Below are 22,853 nucleotides of genomic sequence, written 5' to 3' on the forward strand. Positions count from 1 at the left end.
AAGAACTTAAATATCTCGGTTATAAAATTTCGCAAAAGGGTATAGAAACGCAAGATTCAAAAATAAAAGCAATCAAGAATTTCCCACCACCCAGCACCGCCAAGAAACTTTCTTCTTTCCTTGGGTTATGTTCTTACTATCGGTCTTTCATAAAAGATTTCGCTAATATTGTTGAACCACTCTTAGTAATTAAAAGAAAGAGAAGTAAATTTACGTGGACAGCGGAAGCAAATACAGCATTTGAAGGATTAAAAGAAGCGCTCATCAATGCCCCTGTTTTAAAATTCCCTGAGGGGGACGAAAACCTGGAAATTGCAGCAGATGCGTCGGACTATGCGGTGGGTGCGGTTCTTATGCAAAATAACCATCCGCTGGCATTTTTTAGTAAAACATTGAATCAGACACAAAGGAATTATACAGCTACAGAAAGAGAAACATTAGCCGTATTAATGGCTGTACACAAATTTCGAGTTTATTTCGGCAAAGCGCCAGTAACAGTCTTTTCGGATCATGCGGCTGTTGGTAGACTATACTCGGGGAAAAACCTAACGCCCAGGTTAATAAGATGGGCTTTAAAACTCCAAGAATATAATCTAATAATAAAATATAAACCGGGTAAGGAAAACAATGTAGCTGACGCACTTTCTCGTATAAAACTGAACGATGAAGGAAATGAACTTAAATGCGCTGTGTTGACTTCAAAAATTTTAGATTCTAGAGATACGATTATCACTGAACTGAAATCTGATCCTGAATTTGGAAATATCTATGCATATTTGAAAGACCCCGAAAGCTTTGAGCACACAGATATCGTTGCGATAAGAAATAGAGCAGAAAACTGTGAAATAATAGATAATTTATTATTTTATACGAAAACAACAAACGAAAATCTCGAGTACAAACCAGTAATCCCAGCCTCGCTTCGATTAAGCATTTTGAAGGAATTACACGACGCGAAAACAGCGGGTCATTTAGGGGTCAGAAAGACTTTAAAAAGGGTACGCGAGGCGGTATATTTCCCGCAATTATACAAAATAGTAACTGCGTATGTCAGGTCCTGCAATCAATGTCAGTTAATAAATGATATTAATTACAGCCCGGCCGGGTATTTAAATAGCATTCGCGCTACATTTCCGAATGAAATTTTAGGCATAGATCTTCTTGGTCCTTTCCCCCAGAGTGAGTTAAATAAAAATCGTTTTCTTTTAGTAATTGTAGATCATTTTTCAAAATGGACAGAAATTGTTCCACTTAAACGCGCGTCAGCCAAAACAGTCGCAGATGCATTCTTACACAGACACATTTTAAAATACGGTGATTAGTCATTAGCGATAACGGAAAACAATTCATTAGTCAAATATTTGAAAACATATGCACTGGACTTGGCATACGCCATATCAAAATGGTTCCGTATAGACCACAGGCTAACATAGCAGAAAGAGTGAATAAAAACATCGTAAAAATAATTCGCAGTTACGTTAGCACACATCACAACCGCTGGGATGGCTACATAAATGAATTAGCTTATGCTTTAAGAACGGCAAATCACGATACTACGGGAAAAACCCCAGCAGAATTATTTTTAGGCCGAAAGTTAATTACGCCTTTAGATAAATTATTCTTTGTGCAACAAAGAGAGCAAGAGTTTAAACAGAAAGATGTGCAACTTATTGATCAGGCGCTTAAAAGCTCGGATACGGCAAGAAATAAGCAAAAAGTGTATTACGATAGAAAACGCCGTGAAGCAGATTTTAAAGTTGGGGATAAAGTATTGAAGCGGAAATTTTCTTTATCAAGTGCCCCAGGCAATTTTACTGCAAAGTTAGCTCCAAAATTTGAAGGCCTCTATGTAATTCAGGAAATCAAAGGAGTCGTATTGTACCTTAAGAACGAGAGAGGGGAGATCTGTAAAGCAAGTCCCGACCAGGTGAAAAAATACTATAATCCAAATGATTTTGAAATCCTTAAAAGTTTCTTGCAGGACTCAAATCTAAAAGAAGTAGAAGGTCCAGAAATAACGACAACTGTTCCACCACCCAAGAAGCAGAGAACTGAAGCCAGACGACGGTACCAAAAAGAAAAAATGAAAACTTTCAGACTCCAGCATTTAAGAAAAGCAAGAATGCAAAGCCACCGCGTAAAAAAACCTTGGTAAAGAGGAAAACACCACCTACAACGTATCGCAGTAGAAATTATACATCAAGGAGAACGCTCCCAAGGCCAGAGAGTCAGGTGCAAACAAGGCTGCCGTTCCGGAAACTGAAAAGACAGCAGGAGGAACGAAAATACCAGGAACAACAGAAGAAATTCAAGAAGGACTCCAGACCGGAGGACGTCAAGACCAGCCGTCCAATGGAGAAACGAAAAAGACAACAACCCGACGATCGCTACGCCAAGAGGCCAGCTTGCAGAGGACGCAAGAGAAAAACTAATGTGGACGACACTCGGAGGTCAGTAAGGAGAAGATTGACGTCCATGAAACCTATAACGTGGGAACAATTTTGCTAGAAAAGAATGACGGAGTTTCAATCATCGAAAACTCAAAGATAAGTTAAAATCTTCTATAACATTTTTTTCTTTTGTTCCGAAATGTTATGCATAAGTACGAAGTTCTATGTTTTGACGAAAGTCAATATGTCTCGGTTGAGACTTAGTTTTGTTTTACTTTATTTAGCTAAGGCAAAAGTATTATTTTCTTTAAGTACAAATCTAAGAACAAGCATTTTCTGTTGGTCGAAAGACTGATTCTGTTATGTTAAAGCCAAAATTTGGCCGAAGATAAAAATAACTTCGTATTCTTGTATTAATAAGAATTTTAGTTTCAGTGCCGCCAGCTTGGCAAAGAATGAGTAAAGTAAAAATTTATTTTCTCTTATTCATTTTGTGGTAAATTGTAAAAATCATATATATTAAAATTTTGTAAATATACGTAAATACTTGAAAGTTATGTAAAAGTAGAATTTAGTCTAGAAGCATAAAATTTTAGATGCTAAAAGTAAATGCTTAAAAGCAATGAATTCGAATTTAAGTATTAAACTGTAGATAAAATCATGCTTTAGAGCGAAAGCCTGCATGTCTAAAGATGAATGAGGGGGAAGTTAGAATGAATGTGTTTTGTAGGGTTCTCCACCTACACTTGAATTTTTAAGAATGTTAAAGTAGCTCATCGAGTTGTAGAATGTCGAGTAAGGTGTGTCTATTTGGTCGTTGAATTCTAACAAATCATGTTGGTTAGGGGAAGTGTTGTAAGACTAAAACACGAATATTTCCGTTTGACACCACACATGGTGGAGAGCCAGGGTCAAGTTAAATTAATGCTTCAAAAATTGAATGAATGTGAATTAAGCAATAACTAAGGAAAACGAACCGTTTAAAAACAAAAATTTATTCAGTGTCAAGAAAGTGTAAATTATAATGTATTTAGAAAGATACTGATACTTATTCCTTCCAGATGCTGGAAGGAAAAGAACAAGATTGATTGATGAAGTCCAGGAAATGCTGCTGTAAGAAGAGAGATTTATATAAGTATCGACAGAAATTTAGTATACATTTTGTTACATAAGATTTTTTTGTGTGTGTAAACGAGGCTCTTGAGAGTTAGTTCAGAATTATAGAAACTTTACAACAGGTCGTTTGTAGGACCTGCTTCCAAGTTTTCCAAATTCTGGTAGCGGCAAATGTTGGGTTTATATTTATTTTAACTAACATTTATTTTAAGTTTAAACTATCTTTCCTGTCAAGCCTTACTTTCCCCTGGAACTGCCAATGCCAGAGTATGTAAATTTTAGTAGAACGCCCAAGGATTCAAATTATCAGCGGAAGTATTCTGAGTTAAATAGAAAGGAAACGGGTTCGGGATGTGCTGTTCTTACTTCACGAGCGCGGAGGTAGTTAGCCAGAAATTGAAGAACCCTGCGTTTCAGCCTGTGTGCTTGCCTCGGAGAATTGTTATTCGTTCAACGTGATATTCAAAGTTTGCTGAATTATCAGCGGTATTGTAAAACGCGGTGAGGTTAGTTACTTTTAGAGAGCCTCGTAGTTAGAGTCTTGTTATTATTTCTTTTCAGGTTCTTATTTTTATTTTACCGCCGGGTCGGCGTAGTTTGTGAGCGTCAAGAGCACGCAATTGTAATTTCTTAAGTTGAATAAAAAGGGACTTAAACCCTTAGCAAGACTCTGTCTATTTTCCAGTTTCAACAGTTACCTCTTGGTTGCGTGCAGGTTGGAGGCGCGCAACTCTACAACCATTTGCTGTCGATTGGTGGCTAGTGGCCTGCACTTCTGGCGTCCGTTTAAGAAGACTGCCATTGGCCTCACATCATAAACATCAACGTCTGCAATGGTACCAGGTTCGAGCGATGCGTATCACGGAATGGCAGAGGGTTGTGTTCTCGGATGAGTCACGCTTATGTAGCTCCAATCATAGTCGCCAAGCACGAGTGTGGAGTCGATGTGGATACAGCTCCAATCAAGCAGCAATTGTGCAACGCCCCACCGCGTGACATCATGACATCATGGTTTGAGGTGGCGTTGCGTACGATTCCAGGTCACCTCTAGTTCATATACAGGGTACTATGACAGTCCAACGATGCGCGAATATGTGGAGGATGTGCTGCGGCCGGTGACACTTCTCTACCTTCAGAGAATGGTCAGTGTCCTTTATCAGCAGGATAACGTGCGACCACATACTGCTTGCATCAGCCAACGTGCTCTGTAAGGTATATAGATGCTTCCCCGGGCACAGTTTTCTCCTGATCTCTCACCAATCGAACACATTTAGGATGTGATTGGACGCAAATTGCCTCGTTCAGAAAACGAGCTGTAGCAAATGGTAGACAGGGGATAAAGACCCTTTTCTCAGGACATCATGCATAGTCTCACTGGCTCTGTTTCTTGACATGTTGCTTCGTGTATCGCCGTCCAAGGTGGTCCTACAACCTATGGATCCCACGCTGTTCTCGCTCTGTATTACGCGTATCATTTCGAAATAAAGGTCACTAATTGTTCGTTACTGTTTCTTTCTGTTTGCTGAGTTTCATCATTTTCTGGCCACTCCTTCTTGGTATTGCATTTTCAGTGTCGCGTAATGTATGAGTGTGTATGTGTGTATATTTGTATATACAGATTCTGGTTTTTGGATCAAAATGATGCATGATAACGGGAATTATTTAAACTATTAGTGATTTTAATAGTCTTGCTGGATACACACAAAAGCTGATCGAAAGCAAAATATCATTCAGATGGAAACTTGCGTATGTGGCCTAAGTGTTGCATTTTGCAACAGAAACTCGACACATGCAAGTTTTTCTGTGACAAGCGAATGTACTTTGAAAATTTAATTTTTTCCTCTTTTTTTTCCAGAAATTGCATTTAATGAAGAAGCCGGAGAAGAAATATTTCCTCTAGCTAATGGTATGTAGCTTCTATTACCTTGCGTGTGAATTTTTTTTGTCTACGTTTGTCCTGCAATTACTTACATGTTTCTTATACTTTAAATACAAAGTGGCTTTAAGCCCTGTACAGATTTAAAACATTTGTAGAGACGTTAGGCATATATTTTTCGAAGCAGAAGAATTGAAATGGGGGTACATGAAATCCAGTTTGAACAACAATACTTTTCAAAGAGAGGGATCTCCTCCTTTCGTTATGCATAAATAGCTCAGATTTCCTATTTTTGAAGACTTTTTATATAACAGCAAGCTAAAAATTAAAAGATTCTTGAAAATTGATAAATAGCTTCTGCTGGTGGATAACTCGAGCAATAGCTGTTATGCCATGTAATGGGAATCTTGCATGTGAAGGAAAGGTTTGAATTCTACTATGATTATAATCTTTGCTAACGTTATACAATGTTGTTCTCTATAAATGAAAAATTCAACTACATACATTCTTTCCTTGCAGAAAATTTTTTTTTTAACCGCCTTGACTTTTTTTTTTTTTTTTTTTTTTTTTTTTGCATTATACCCTGTTAATAATTTTTCTTTAAATTTTTAATAGACTTTTAGAATATCCTGTGTAATTTCATACGTAGCTGTGTAATCCATGCAAATTGTAACTAAATTAAATATATTAGGATTAACCCTTAACTTCCCAATGTTCCATTTCTGCAACATATGGTTTATTGTAATTTAACAGACTCAATATTTTTTTTAATTACCTACAAATCACTTATATAAGAAAAAAAAGGTTACTGCAACGACATACATGCTAAATTTGTCACTAGATAGCAGCACATTTTCCCCAGAAATCGCAACAATTATAAAAACCTCTGGTTCCTCAAGAACTGTGTTTATGCTATAAAGAGAATCCATTATATTTGATACTTCCTCTTGTTTATTAACGAAAAAAAATTACCAGGTAAGAAGTTTAAACATTTTATGTTCATTTAAAAGAAATTTTGATTTTCTAATAGAAAAATTTTGAAAGAAATTTGATTTTAATTATATGTTGCAGGTCTGCAACATTGGCCTTTGGTTACCATTTTCACATGGCCAAAAAGCGTATACTAACCCAAGATGAAATTGCTAGATATATGAATAATTTGGGCGAATTGAGTGATTTAAGTGAGGATAGTCTTGAAAATTCTGCTGGTGATGTTCAATTTTTACCTGATTGTGTGTTATCTAATGATGATTCGGATAGCGACTGTGAAATAGTGTTGTTCCACAAAATACAATTCAGAATATAAAAACATCCAATGATGATGATAATAAATTTGATAAAAATATTTCAGTCAGTGTGTGTGTGTGTGTGATTATGGCAAAGCCTCGAGAGCTATCTGCCTAACGGGAGGGATGCCTTCGTGGAGGATTTCCTAAAGGAAGCTGGTTTGTATACAAGTTACACATGGGAAAAACCACGAAAACAAACTACCAGTGTTTCAGCGACTTTAACCGCTCGACCGCTGGTGTATTTCAGTCAGAGAACCTTTTTTAAATTTAACTGTTAAGAATAATAAAACATTTTCGAAGAATATTTTATGGAAAAGTCAAAACATTTCATTGATTGAAGAAGTAATAAAATTCCATGGAGATGACACGCTCCCAAGAGAAATTACGGATTCGGACACTACGTACCAATTTTTTAAATTTTTATGGACGGAAGAGATCATAAGTAACATTTATGAAGACATGAAACGATATGCTATTCAAAAGAATCCAAGTAAGCCTTTGACTATATCAGAGAATAAAATAAATCAATATTTGAGTATTTACATTTATGCATCTCTAGTGCACCTGCCAAACTATAGAGCAGAAGAGCTTGGATTTGATCAAATTAAAGAAACAATGAAGAAATCTGAAAAATAAAAATAATAATTAAAAAATCTAATGAATTTACAAAAATTTAAATCTGAAGTTGCATCATGCTTATGCAAAATGGGGTACGATCGAAATACTAAAAGAGGAAGACCTAGTAATACTTCAATAGAACAAATGTCTCAGACTAAAAGATGCAAAAGGACTGCCCAATCCGTTCCATGTAAGGACATTCGTAGAGATGGTATAAATCATTGGCCAATATGGTCAGAAAAGAATACGGTGCAAGTTTCCAAACTGCAAGAGCTACACTCAAACTGAGTGCGAAAAGTGTGAAGTAGGGGACGTTTTACAACAAAGTCAATAACTGCTTTAAAAGTTTTCATTGTATGTAAGGCTAAAGCAATTTATAACAATGAATAATAAAATCCTCATATAAAAAGAAGTTTTGTAATTTTACAGCAATACTGCGCAATGTTGCACTTCTGCAACAAACAAAAAAATGAATGAAATTCAATTTAAAACTGCTTAGTTTTTTGAAAAGATATTGTTTCCTTTTATTATTACTTAAGAAGTAGCTGATATAATTTTTTCATAGAAATTTAAAAAATTGGGAAGTTAAGAGTTAAGTAAACGTAATAGAAACCCATTTCTTTCTAGTATTTTATTTTTAAAAGCAGTGCAATATTGAATTAGGGAAAAAAGGCAAGAAATGTAAAAAATGACAATAAATAAAAAAGATAGGGGTACATTAAAAACCGGTTTGCACAACAATAGATTTGAAAGAGAGGATTTCCCCTCCTTTTGGTATGTATAGCTCTTTTATTGTCTGAGGGCTGTTTCTATTGCCAATGTAAAGACAGCAATTAAAAATACTTTGGAAGCTGAATAAGAGCTTCTCTTGGCGGATAAGGCGAGCATTCCTATAACAGGATTCTTGCATACGGAGGAAATGTTTTAATCTTACTATGATTGTAATCTTTGCTCATGTATCCTTCTCTAGCAATCGAAAATTCAACTACGATCATCCTTTCCTTGGAGAAAAATATTCTAACCTCTTTGATATTTATTTATTTATTTATTGCATTGTACTCTGTTAATATTTTTTTTAAATTTTAATGGACTTTTGGACCATCTTATTTAATTTGATATTTAATCCATGCACATTCTAACTAAATTAAGTTTTTCACTTCCCCAGGATTAAGTAAGCATTGTAAAGTCATTAGGTTATTAGGTGGCCCCCTCACTTTTACATAACATAACAAAACATACCCCTTTTAAAGGGCGATTGGGGATTATGGGACCCAATCGTCAAATCCTGGTGGTGAAATATCACCATCCACCACCTTTTATGTCGGGAGCCACTGTAGAGTCATAACGAATTTTTTTGAAGGAGAAAACACAAAAAATTAGCAATGCTCTTGCCAGAACACGAACCTAGACCTCTCGGGTACACGCCCAGTGTGCTACCGTTACACCAAGAAGGCATGCAGTAAGGAGGGAGAAAATATAGCATAAAAAACACACATTTTGTTTTAGTATTCTATTTTTAAAAACAGTGCAGAACTGTTTTATAAAAGGAAGGCGAGAAATGTAAAAAATAACAATTTCAAGTAATCCTACTTAATCCTAATTAACAAAGATATAAAGATTAAGCTTAGTAATTTAAGGTATAGCAATCATTATTAACATTCTGAAAAGAATTTTTTTATTATTATTCATTTTACATAGTATATATTTTTTGAATGTGTCTTTGTACATACATATTCTATTGTACGTCTTATACTAGATCAAATGACTTAATCCCTGTAAGGTTTTTCAAAAATTTATATATAAAAAAAGATGGAGGTATATGAAATCTAATTTGAACAACAATACCTTTTAAAGTGAGTATTCCCCCACTTTATTAAGTGTAAATATCTCAGATTTTATAGTTTGAGAGCTATTTATAATACCAGTGTAAAGATAACAATTAAAAGAACTTTGGAAACTGATAAATAGCTTTTGCTAGTGTATACCATGAACAATGGCTGTTATGTATTGAACTTCTTACATGTGAGGAAATATTTTACTAATACAATCAACTATGACTGCAATATTTGCTTATATTATATAGTGTTCTTCTCTATCAATGAAAAATTCAATTACATGCATTCTTTCCTTGCAGAAAAATATTTTAACCTCCGTGACTTTTATTGTGACTTTTATTTTTCCCCCTTATACTCTGTTAATAAATTTTAAAAAAATTTTAAGATTTTTCGCACCATTTCGTGTAATTTGGTATGTGGGTATGTAATCCATATAAATTGTGACTAAATTAAAAAATTAAAAACGTCACTTCTTTTAGGGTTAAGCAACCTTTTATTTTTTTTTTTTTTTTTTTTTTTTTAGTCTTTTATTTTTAAAGCACTGAGAAACAGAATTAAAACGAAAGGTAAGTAACTAAAAAATAACAGTATCAGGAATTAACCAGCATGCCAGGATGTAATTAACAAAGATGTTGAGAATAAATTTAGTAATTTCAGCTAAAGCGATGATTATACCTTCCGAAAAAAAATTGTTCATTTATATTTGAATAAAATAGTATATATAGTTATGTATCGCGCTTCTGTGACTTTAAACTTCCAAGCGTTTACTTATGACTCGTTAGTGGGCAAGTGTGTAAAACACTGAACACTTGTAGTAGGACACCAGTTCAAAGCCTTTGTTTTTGTCATATTCTTCAAGTGTAATCGAAATACAAGAAAGTTTCTTTTCAAACGTCCTCCTCAAATCATCAAAAGTCATCCATCCTATGAGCGGCAGATATCCATATTGTGCTTTGTCTTAACAAATTAACCTAATCCCTTTTCTGTTTCATATTGCTGAATGATTTTATTTCCATATTCTTTAGGCGGGCAATTTTCCGCAATATTAAACCTTAATGTATACTGAGGCCCTCTTTCTCTCTCTCTTTCTCTCTCTATGTATGAATGTCTATATGTAGACTTATAACGAGCTAATAATAACTCGCTTATAACGAACGTAAAGGGACCGCCGTATTTGCTCATTATAACTTAATAAAAAACGGTTTCGTGAACAAAATCAAAAAATTTCATATATACTTGCTATATTATATATACTGTAGTCTTTATTTCTGTACAATGAGAAAGAAATTGGTAAAAGTTTCTTTATATTGCCTTATTATCTCTTTCTTGTGTTGTTGTTCTTCAGAAAAGCCTCATGGCCCAATAAACATGGTCATTTGCATTCCTAGATTTAAAAAAACGTTTTTCTGCGCACACCAAAAGCCACTGCTTATGTTGGGGGGAGGGAGCGGTTTGGCATGAAATTCTTCATATTCGTGGTTATCGTCGTAGGTTTCATTATTTTTTTCATCTGCTTTAGCTTGAATTTCAGCTACAATATCCTCGGGAGTAGGTATCTCGGAAGTGATAACATTGGCGTCAACTGATACATAATTCGCAAATTCTTCTGTACTCATTTCCAAATTTTCCAAGACATCTACTCTTCTTCTTTTTCGGTGATTTGCCCCTCTTGAAGAAATGTCCAGTCCAACCTTACGGATGTATTTAATAATGCACATTGATGTAACGCATCTTTCATTAAATCATTAAAAATATCGTTTCGAGTTCGTTTAATTAGCATTTGAGCTTGTTCCTATTTTTTCTGCTATCGAGAAACATCAAAATCAAGTGCTTGCTAAAGATTTTTTTAAAACTAATTTTCATCCCTTCATCCGTAGGCTAGATAACACCCGTAGAATTCGGTGGTAAAAATTCAATCCTGATCACTCCCCACGATATAAGAGGCCGCCATCACGTGTTCGCGGGATTTATGAGTCATCACTACCTTTCCGTAAACTTCGAAATGTTAAAGAAAATTTTCCAAAATGGAATTAGCTGAGCTGGGAGATGGCCATCAATAGAAATTTTATGAATCACAAAAGTGTTGCTCGCTATAACCGGGGTTTGCTCTTCTAGAACGGGTCGTCGTAACCGGGATTTGATCCCACAGACTTAACATTGTAACAATGCGCATAAAGAAGGGGACAGTTCTATATCTCCTGTTCTATAGGTCCGATTGACAAGATTCAATTTGCGTTTTTCTTGTCTCGAAACAGCGACTTGAGATATATATATTAAATTTATATTAGCAATTTAATTAATATAAGTATTTTGACACAAAATCGGACGTTTTCTGAAATGACATGCCAATTTTTTTTCCATATTTTGATTCTACGACTGAAATTATGCCAAACCGCCAAGTTTTATAAAAATCGCACGAGTACCTTTTTAAAAATTAGACCTCAATTTTAGCTCCTCAGTGTTAAAAGAATTTGATATATATTTGTTAATATCCCTTTTTTAATTAAACTTATTTGATTTCTTCTTCTAGAATTCAAAATTTTGGCTAATCGAAATATAATTTGCAATTTTTTTATCATTTATTTTATTAATTTGTATTTTTGAATATCTTTTATAAATTTTTCGAAAAACTTTTTGTATTATAACCTATAAAAATTTTTAACAACATCTTAAAGCAGATGTATTTTTAAGCATATCTGCAAAAGATTAGAACTTTAGAGCTTTTTATTCAAAATGTCCTAAGATATACGTGAATTTACACTTTGGCGCGCTTTGAAATTTGGCGTATTTAATATAAATGATAATAACAAAAATGTGGTTTCGGCACTTCGTTAAAATTATTTGAATGAATAAACGATGGACCTTTTTTTCCTCCCGTGCATCAATGAAAAAAGAGGAAAGTAAGTAGGTTACTTTAAATTAAGTATTCCTCCAAGTGAGGTATTCATGGCGCAAACTGCAAAAAAATTCGCCAATATAAATTTTTTTAATTTCTCCATAAATTCCTCACCAAAATCTACAAAATTTAATATCTAGGCTTAGAATATAGAATCGTAGAATCGAAATATGGAAAAAAATTGATATGTTATTTCAGAAAATGTCCGATTTTGTGCCAAAATACCTATGTTAGAATAATGTTTACTATATATAGATATATTATATAACCTAAGTCGCGCTTTCGAGACATCAAAAACGCAATTAGAATTTCGTCAATCGGCCCAGTAGAATGGGCGATACAGAACTGTCCGAATTTTTTTTTTTTTTTTTTTTGGTTGGGGGGCGGCAACTAAATATTTTCGATTTCCAAGCTCAGTCCGGGGTTCTTTTTAAATCAGGGTTCGTTTTAAGCGAGTTGTACTGTATATACATATATATATATATATATAATAATTTATTTACTAAAGAAATATAGATTATATTATCTCCTAATATAAATTTAGTAGAAGTATGAAAAAAAGGGGAACCTATATGTAGTTTAATTCCGAAAATTGTGTTTTAAAGTAAATTGAATGTAAATTATGAATGTTTTGCGGGGACTTGAATTTAAATCATGAATAACAAAATTTCAAACTTTGAAAAAGAAATTAAAAACAAGTAATTATCGCTATTGATCGGAAATTAATTGACTTTCCAAGGGGAACAATATGCGTGTGTATTTGCACCTACAAATTCTATTTTAGATTAAAATAATGCATAAGATGGGAATAACTTAAACTACTAGCGATTTTAATAGTGTTACTGGAAAGACACTAATGTAGATCGACAGAAAAATAACATTCAAAATATAGAAAGATCTCTATGAGGGCTTACTAATGCATTTTTGCAACAGTAACCCCACGCATGCAAGTTTTCTGTGATTTAACTATTTATATATTTAGTTTTAATTATTAATTTTCTCTTCCTTTTTTCCAGGCTTTCCTCTTCCTCAACCACCCAGAGTGAAAATCAATTCTAACATTCGTCCAGGTAATACTTTGCAGCTTCTATTATATCTTCTTCTGTCCTACAATTATTTGCATGTATCTTACACTTTAAATACCAAGTGACCTAAAACTCTGTAAAATTTTCCTGTGTTAAATTAACGTTTCACAAAGTATTGCTTTTATTCACATTTACATCAAACACACAAGTAATACATTGCATCTCTCAGTTCCTAACAAAAAAAGAAAAAGACAAACTCTACTCTCGGAATACAGCCAAACTAATTTCAAATTTTTTCTCACGAGCATGCCGTTCTTCTCGCATCAAGCACGTTTCTTCTTCTCGTTGCCAGATTTTCCCCTCTCCTTTCAGATAAACTGTTTTTTTCACACGAGCATGCCGTCCTTCTCGCATCAAGCACGCTTCTTCTTTTCGTTGCCAGATTTTCTCCTCTCTCCTTTCAGCTATAAGTCTGTTCTTCCGGCAGGTTTGGTCGGTAGCATAGAGTATGTGCATGACACGCTCCTGCCAAGAATGAAATTTTTCCTTTCTTTTGGACGTATTTCATTAATCAATATCCAAGCAAATTTTCTGTACATTACTTTTACACAATACCAACCTCGTACAGTATTAAATAAAACAAAACAGAACAAGCAATAAATTATTACAATCATACAAATAAACAAAGAAAAAGAAAAAAACTATCAAATTATATTAATCATATCATATTTGATCCAGACGTGAGAGTGCATCTGCACTTTGGTGCTGGATCCGTGGCCTATGACTAATCCGTAAGTTCCATTTCTGCAATGCCAGAGCCCACCTCGTCAATTTGGGACTTCGAGGAGTAGTTTCATTCAAATATCTGAGAGGGTTGTGATCCGTTATAATTTCTACCTGAGCCCCATAGACCCATTTATCAAATTTATCCAGGCCAAATAAGACTGCCCAAGCTTCCTTCTCAATGCTTGCCCAATTTCTCTGAGTTTGAGAAAGCTTTTGACTTGCAAATGCAATAGGACAATAGTTACCACTCTCGTCTATCTGGGTTAAACAGCAACTTACCGCCAAATTGGATGCATCACAATGGATCTGAGATGGCTTTCCAATATTTGGTGTGGCCAGATATGTCACTTGGCACAAAGTATCCTTTAATTTGTTAAAAGCATTCTGTTCCAACTCCCCCCATAGAACAATATTGGCTTGTAACTTCTTCGTCAACTCTGTCAATGGTGTCGATATTTCTGCGTAACTGTGAATATAAGATCGATAAAATCCCATTAATCCTAAAACGTATCTCACATCTTTTTATGTGACTGGCCTGACGAGTTTTCTAATTGCTTTGACCCTTTTTTCATCAGGACCATGCTTGCCTCCTCCAATTATATGACCCAAATATTTGATTTTTTTTAGCTGCAAAAGTACATTTGTCCAAATGTACAGAAAATCCTAATTTTTCTAAAGTTTCCAGAACCAGAGAAATGTGTTTCAAGTGTTCCTCAAATGTTTTCGAGAAAATCACCACATCATCTATATATGCCTGAGCATAATCACTATGACACTGCAAAGCACAATTCATTTCCTTCTGGAATGTCCCCGAGGCTCCTGATAAGCCGAAAGGCATTGTTCTCCACTGGTACACTCCATTACACGTTGCAAATGCAGTCAAAGGTTTGCTCTTTTCATCCATTCGGATTTGCCAATACCCTTTTCGAAGGTCGATGCTTGTCAGCCAGTTTGCTGCACCCGCCACAAAAATCAATTCCTGCATGTCTTTCATGGGAAATATTGGAGTTTTCGTTACAGCATTCAATGATCTAAAATCTATACACATTCTAACTGTAGCATCTTTTTTCGCCACACAAACTATAGGATATGCAATTTCTGACTCAGAAGGTTCAATTAATCCTAATTCTAGCAACTCACGTATCTGCTCATCTACTGCTTTGGGGTAAGCCATGGGTATTCCATAGCAGTGAGGTTTCTTCCTAATAGCAGTAGGAATAAGTTCGATCTTGTGTGTACCTACTCGTGCTGGTTGCACTGGACGTGTAAATAATGTTTGATATTTCCTCAGTAGCCCTAAAAGTTTACTCCTTTGGACTGAATCTAAATTAGACATTTCTAATCCTTCCAGAGATTCAGAAAAACTCTTTTCTCCCTTGTTGACAGGCATAGATTCAATTTCCCCAAAATCTTCTTCCCCCTCCAAGATAACATTTACTGCTTGGGATCTAACTACATAAGGTCTAATCTTATTCTGATGGACATGTCGTTTGGTTCCATCGGGCATTTGTACTACAAATGAGTGAGAACTTCTCTGTTCCAATATATTTTCAGGACCCTGCCACCTAGCATAAAGCTTGTTATTAGAATCGGGAATCAAGACTATCACCTTATCTCCCACCTTAAATGTTTTTATGGTAGACCTTAAATTATGATAGTGTGCTGTCCTCTCTTGTTGAATTTTAGCTGTGAGCTTTGCCTGCTCCGCTGCCTTCTCAAACCTAGCCTTTAGATTTTGTAAATATGTATAAACAGGAGTTGCATCTAATTGTAAATTTTCATGTTTCCCTGTCCATGATGATTTTAATATCGACAGAGGTCCCTGAGGTGTCCTGCCGTACATGAGTTGAAATGGAGCCACCCCAGTTGTTGAGTTGGGTACTTCTCTATAGGCCCACAATACATAAGGAATTTGCAAATGCCACCCTCTACCTTCTTCTCTGATGACATGATGCAACATTCTTTTTAAAGTACCATTAAACCGTTCAACTAATCCATTAGCTTGAGGATATCCAGGGGTCGAAAACTTAGGACTGGCCCCTATTCGTCTCTCAAATTCTTGAGTCAAATCTGCTTTAAAATTTGTTCCATTGTCACATGCAATTACATTTGGAATACCCGTTCTTGAAAAAATATGTAATAACTCCTCACAAGTCGACTTGGCGGAGAGGCTAGTTAGAGGTATTGCTTCTGCCCATCTGGTATGCTGATCAACTAAGCATAATATATACTTATGACCCTTAGAACTGGGAGGATCAATAGGACCTATCACATCAATGTTTACAATTTGGAAGGGCAGATCTGGCCTCGTTACTGGGGTGATTGGTGTCCTATTAACAGTTTTAATTGGTCTAGTCAACTGGCACTCTTTACATGCCTCGCAAAATTTCTGAACGTCTAACCTCAGACCTTCCCAATAAAAAGAGTTCTAATTCTCTCCACAGTTTTCTTTACCCCCATGTGGCCACTAAACACCGAGCAATGTGCTAACTGCAAGACTTCCTCCCTTCGACTCTTAGGTACAACTAATTGCCCCACACTTTCTCCAAGAATTTTGTCCTTATGAAAGAGAAAGTTATCCACTGTATAATAATTCCCCTTTCCTTTCTGAGCATTCTCCCATGCTCCTACCAGAGATTCACAAGTCTCCTGCTCTCTTCTAAATACATCCGCTGTACATAGTCTTCCTGGCTGAGGTTCTGGGCTTTCACTTGATTCCACCTTCCTTTCCTCATTGAGATTCCTTCCCATACTAGCGTTTCCTTCTAGTTTCCCTGTGTTTACCTTCACAGACTTTTCCTTTCTTCTAACCTCTGGGATGTTTGTGGTTTCTTCAGGTAAGTTTTCCACCCCTTCACCTGTGTCATATAACCGATTTCCTAACATGGTGAATACTTCCGGAGGAAGCAACACATCCTCTACCAGCGATTCTGCAACTGCACACAAAATCTCTTGATGTGTAACATTGGCACTTTCTCCTACAGTAATACTCAGTGGAATGCTTACCAAAGGGCATTTAACAGCTGGACCAAATATACCTTTCAGATATATACTAGATCCTTCCTTCAGTTGGAGACTTTTGGTTAACTCTTTCTTAACCACCGTAATTTCTGTTCCTGAATCAACTAGGGCCTTCCCTATTGTTCCATTCACACTAATAGGAACCCTTTTCAACTCACACAGCTTATAGTCGTTTACATCCCCCTGACTTCCTCAAAGGATCCACACGAGCTACCACAACTTTATCCTCTAGGATATTATTATCCTGATCTTTCTTTACCCAGTTTACCCTGGCTTTATCCTTTTCCTCGTTTCTGTTATACTGCCTAGAACCTTCAATCTGAGGACAGTGCCTTTTAAAATGTGAAGCTGAACCACATACAAAGCATGTTAAAACTCTAACGTTCCGTGTGGTTTTCCGTATGGTTTCTGACGTTTGCCGACTGCCTCGTCTTTCTTCGACCTTAGGTTTCTCACCTACTGCCTGATTTAAAATCTTAGTTTCACAAGCTTCCCTACGTACGTTGTAGGACTTCCCTTTAGCCGCAAAGAATATGTCACACTCCTTTCCAAGCTCTCTTGGCTTGAACCACGAGTCTCCCTGCCTTATACCTATGTGTACTGCAGTTTCCGTATCAAGGGTCTGGTAGATTTTGTCCGCTACCACCAACTGATTAAGACCTTCAAAGTCTGTCACCCTTGATTTCACATAATTTTCCCACATGGCAGTAACTCTAGTAGAAAACTGGCCAAAGGTCTCTTCTGAACTTCGTCTTGCCTTTCTGAAATTCTCCAGGCATACCTGAGGTGAAGGTTTAAATTCTTTCAACACAGTTTCCTTTATTTCCTCATAATTCCCATACTTATCCTCTCTTATCAATGTTAATAAATTTGCCGCTTTATCTCCCAAAAGGTAAATCAAAATTTTTGCCTTATGCTCATCAGGGACACTTTCATTGACATAAGCTCTTTCTAAACTGGAGAAGAAATAGTCCCAGCCATCTGCTTTACATGGAACCTTTACTGTCAATAATCTGATTGTCCTCGTTAACTCTTCTACTGATCTTTCCTTCCCATTCTCCCCCCGTTCGGGTGTAGTACTCCTATTCGAGTAACGAGCCTGGCAATCTACCTTATACTTCTCAATGGCAATCCTCTCCTCTGCCTCTAACTTTAATTTATATTCCCTTTCTTGCCTTTCCTCCTTTGCCTCCCTATCTGTAATGATAACACTCAGAAGATCCTTTGCTACTTGCTCCTCATAGCTTTCACTAGCAAGAATCTTTTCCCTCAAGTCCAAAATCCTAAATGTAGGCAACACTTCAACACCAAACTCTTGTGCAAGGGCGACTAGATCAGCCTTTCTAGATTTGGCCAAAAATGACATTATGCGACTTTATGTTCAACTTAATTAAAATAACAGAAAATTAAAACTAAATCTCCTTACATAAAATTATACATCAAGTTATATCCTTAACTTATGTTGAATCATAAACACATGGTATCTGCATTAAATATGCACAATATCCAAATACCCAATGAATAAAAAAACATGTATGTTTATATATAAGCATTTGAAAACTAATGCAATCATATCTCATAAATAAAACACAAGCATTACTTAAATTATAGATAATTCACTCATATAATAAAAGATAAATGCACTTGCAAGGTAATTAAAGTCTTATATGATAATCACACTGATAATTTTTGTCTTATAAAATACTTGTTCAAGTGTACCTTTACATTAACAGCAAATTTTTCATAAATACAAAAACATAAATAAATCACTTAACGAGAGAACCTGGTAGAAGATAACGATTCCACTTAATAAGCTTCGCAGCATTCGTAAGGAATTCACTTGAGCTTTTTCCGAGTCGACAAATATACATCCGACCAGCTGCCACCACTGTCATAAATCGATTCTTTGATCAATTCATCTTTGTCGGTTCGTTTCTATCCACTTATGAATGTTAGTCAACTCTATTTGCAGGAAATAAACTGGGACACTTATGCAGGTTTAACAATAACATGAGCTATATTTTAATTTTGTAAATACACATTAACGTTTCACAAAGTATTGCTTTTATTCACATTTACATCAAACGCACAAGTAATACATTGCATCTCTCAGTTCCTAACAAAAGAAGAAAAAGACAAACTCTACTCTCGGAATACAGCCAAACTAATTTCAATTTTTTTCTCACGAGCATGCCGTTCTTCTCGCATCAAGCACGTTTCTTCTTCTCGTTACCAGATTTTCCTCTCTCCTTTCAGATAAACTGTTTTTTTCACACTAGCATGCCGTCCTTCTCGCATCAAGCACGCTTCTTCTTTTCGTTGCCAGATTTTCTCCTCTCTCCTTTCAGCTATAAGTCGTTGGCTTTCAGCTATAAGTCTGTTCTTCCGGCATAGTCGGTAGCATAGAGTATATGCATGACAATCTGTATTACGCATATCATTTCGAAATAGAGATCACTAATTGTTCGTTGCTGTTTCTTTCTGTTTGCTGAGTTTCATCATTTTCTCGCCACTCCTTCTTGGTATTGCATTTTCAGTGTCGGGTAATGTATGAGTATGTGTGTGTGTATATTTGTATATACAGATTCTGGTTTTTGGATCAAAAGGATGCATGATAACGGGAATTATTTAAACTAATAGGGATTTTAATAGTCTTGCTGGATACATACCAAAGCTGATCGAAAGCAAAATAACATTCAGATGGAAACTTGCGTATGTGGCCTTAGTGTTGCATCTTTGCAACAGAAACTCGACACATGCACGTTTTTCTGTGACAAGCGAATGTACTTTGAAAATTTAATTTTTTCCTCTTTTTTTTCCAGAAATTGAATTAAATGAAGAAGCCGGAGAAGAAATATTTCCTCTAGCTAATGGTATGTAGCTTTTATTACCTTGCGTAAGAATTTTTTTTGTCTACGTTTGTCTTGCAATTACTTACATGTTTCTTATACTTTAAATAGAAAGTGGCTTTAAACCCTGTACAGATTTAAAACATTTGTAGAGACGTTAGGTATATATTTTTCGAAGCAGAAGAATTGAAAAATTCGCAACGCCTTCGCCGGGAATCGAACCACGGACCTATGGAATACCGGCCCAGCGGGCAGAACCACTACACCACGAAGGCACGCTAGAAAGGCGGGAGAAATAACTTATACATTTATAGATTAAAAAAATGATGGGGTACATGAAATCCAGTTTGAACAACAATACTTTTCAAAGAGAGGGATCTCCTCCTTTCGTTATGCATAAATAGCTCAGATTTCCTATTTTTGAAGACTTTTTATATAACTGCAAGACTTTTATATAACTGAACTTTTTACCTAAAAATTAAAAGATTCTTGAAAATTGATAAATAGCTTCTGCTGGTGGATAACTCGAGCAATAGCTGTTATGCCATGTAATGGGAATCTTGCATGTAAAGGAAAGGTTTGAATTCTATTATGATTATAATCTTTGCTAACGTTATACAATGTTGTTCTCTATAAATGGAAAATTCAACTACATGCATTCTTTCCTTGGAGAAAATTTTTTTAAACCGCCTTGACTTTTTTTTTTTTTTTTTTTTTTTTTTTTTTGCATTATACCCTGTTAATAATTTTTCTTTAAATTTTTAATAGACTTTTATAATAACCTGTGTAATTTCATACGTAGCTGTGTAATCAATGCAAATTGTAACTAAATTAAATATATCAGGATTAACCCTTAACTTCACACTGTTGCATTTCTGCAACATATGATTTACTTTAATTTAACAGACTCAATATTTTTTTAATTACCTACAAACCACTTATCTAAGAAAAAAAAAAGGTTACTGCAACGACATACATGCTAAATTTGTCACTAGATAGCAGCACATTTTCCCCAGAAATCGCAACAATTATAAAAATCTCTGATTCCTCAAGAACTGTGTTTTTGCTAAAAAAGAATCCATTATATTTGATGCTTCCTCTTGTTTATTGACGAAAAAAAAAAAATTACCAGGCAAGAAGTTTAAACATTTTATGTTCATTTAAAAGAAATTTTGATTTTCTAATAGAAAAATTTTGAAAGAAATTTGATTTTAATTATATGTTGCAGGTCTGCAACATTTGTCTTTGGTTACCATTTTCACATGGCCAAAAAGCGTATACTAACCCAAGATGAAATTGCTAGATATATGAATAATTTGGGCGAATTGAGTGATTTAAGTGAGGATAGTCTTGAAAATTCTGCTGGTGATGTTCATTTTTTACCTGATTGTGTGTTATCTAATGATGATTCGGATAGCGACTGTGAAATAGTGTTGTTTCACAAAATACAATTCAGAATATAAAAACATCCAATGATGATGATAATAAATTTGATAGAAATATTTCAGTCAGTGTGTGTGTGTGTGTGTGATTATGGCAAAGCCTCGAGAGATATCTGCCTACGGAGAGGGATGCCTTCGTGGAGGATTTTCTAAGGGAAACTGGTTTGTATACAAGTTACACATGGGAAAAACCACGAAAACAAACTACCAGTGTTTCAGCGACTTTAACCGCTCGACCGCTGGTGTATTTCAGTCAGAGAACCTTTTTTTTAATTTAACTGTTAAGTATAATAAAACATTTTCAAAGAATATTTTATGGAAAAATCAAAACATTTCATTGATTGAAGAAGTAATAAAATTCCATGGAGATGACACGCTCTCAAGAGAAATTACGGATTTGGACACTACGTACCAATTTTTTAAATATTTATGGACGGAAGAGATCATAAGTAACATTTATGAAGACAGCAAACGATATGCTATCTCAATGAATCCAAGTAAGCCTTTGACTATATCAGAGAATGAAATAAATCAATATTTGGGTATTTACATTTATGCATCTCTAGTTCAACTGCCAAACTATAGAGCATACTGGTCAGAAGAGCTTGGATTTGATCAAATTAAAGAAACAATGAAGAAATCTGAAAAATAAAAATAATAATAAAAAAAAAATCTAATGAATTTACAAAAATTCAAATCTGAAGTTGCATCATGCTTATGCAAAATGGGGTACGATCGAAATGCTAAAAGAGGAAGACCTAGTAATACTTCAATAGAACAAATGTCTCAGACTAAAAGATGCAAAGGGACTGCCCAATCCGTTCCATGTAAGGACATTCGTAGAGATGGTATAAATCATTGGCCAATATGGTCAGAAAAGAATACGGTGCAAGTTTCCAAACTGCAAGAGCTACACTCAAACTGAGTGCGAAAAGTGTGAAGTAGGGGACGTTTTACAACAAAGTCAATAACTGCTTTAAAAGTTTTCATTGTATGTAAGGCTAAAGCAATTTATAACAATGACTAATAAAATCCTCATATAAAAAGAAGTTTTGTAATTTTACAGCAATACTGCGCAATGTTGCACTTCTGCAACAAACAAAAAAATGAATGAAATTCAATTTAAAACTGCTTAGTTTTTTGAAAAGATATTGTTTCCTTTTATTATTACTTAAGAAGTAGCTGATATAATTTTTTCATAGAAATTTAAAAAATTGGGAAGTTAAGAGTTAAGTAAACGTAATAGAAACCCATTTCTTTTTAGTATTTTATTTTTAAACGCAGTGCAATAATGAATTAGGGAAGAAAGGCAAGAAATGTAAAAAATGACAATAAATAAAAAAGATAGGGGTACATTAAAAACCGGTTTGCACAACAATAGATTTGAAAGAGAGGATTTCCCCTCCTTTTGGTATGTATAGCTCTTTTATTGTCTGAGGGCTGTTTCTATTGCCAATGTAAAGACAGCAATTAAAAATATTTTGGAAGCTGAATAAGAGCTTCTCTTGGCGGATAAGGCGAGCATTCCTATAACAGGATTCTTGCATACGGAGGAAATGTTTTAATCTTACTATGATTGTAATCTTTGCTCATGTATCCTTCTCTAGCAATCGAAAATTCAACTACGATCATCCTTTCCTTGGAGAAAAATATTCTAACCTCTTTGATATTTATTTATTTATTTATTGCATTGTACTCTGTTAATATTTT

The 22,853-nt window shown here is 35.0% G+C and overlaps 1 protein-coding gene across 35 annotated transcripts in view; it reads left to right on the plus strand.

Moving 5' to 3' along the window:
• Positions 1-22,853, plus strand: part of LOC118199724 (uncharacterized) — a 203,476-nt gene that overhangs the window by 140,369 nt on the left and 40,254 nt on the right. For all 35 annotated transcript variants that reach the window (XM_085808940.1, XM_085808951.1, XM_085808945.1 and 32 more), the window contains 3 exons: positions 5,362-5,412; positions 13,037-13,090; positions 19,675-19,725. In XM_085808940.1, the coding sequence (XP_085665066.1) occupies positions 5,362-5,412; positions 13,037-13,090; positions 19,675-19,725 (156 nt within the window). The remainder of the gene's footprint in view (positions 1-5,361; positions 5,413-13,036; positions 13,091-19,674; positions 19,726-22,853) is intronic.

The sequence above is a fragment of the Stegodyphus dumicola genome, chromosome X2, assembly GCF_044657685.1.
Source record: "Stegodyphus dumicola isolate Sdum_Otavi_A_Nest chromosome X2, ASM4465768v1".
Classification (NCBI taxonomy): Eukaryota; Metazoa; Arthropoda; class Arachnida; order Araneae; family Eresidae; genus Stegodyphus; species Stegodyphus dumicola.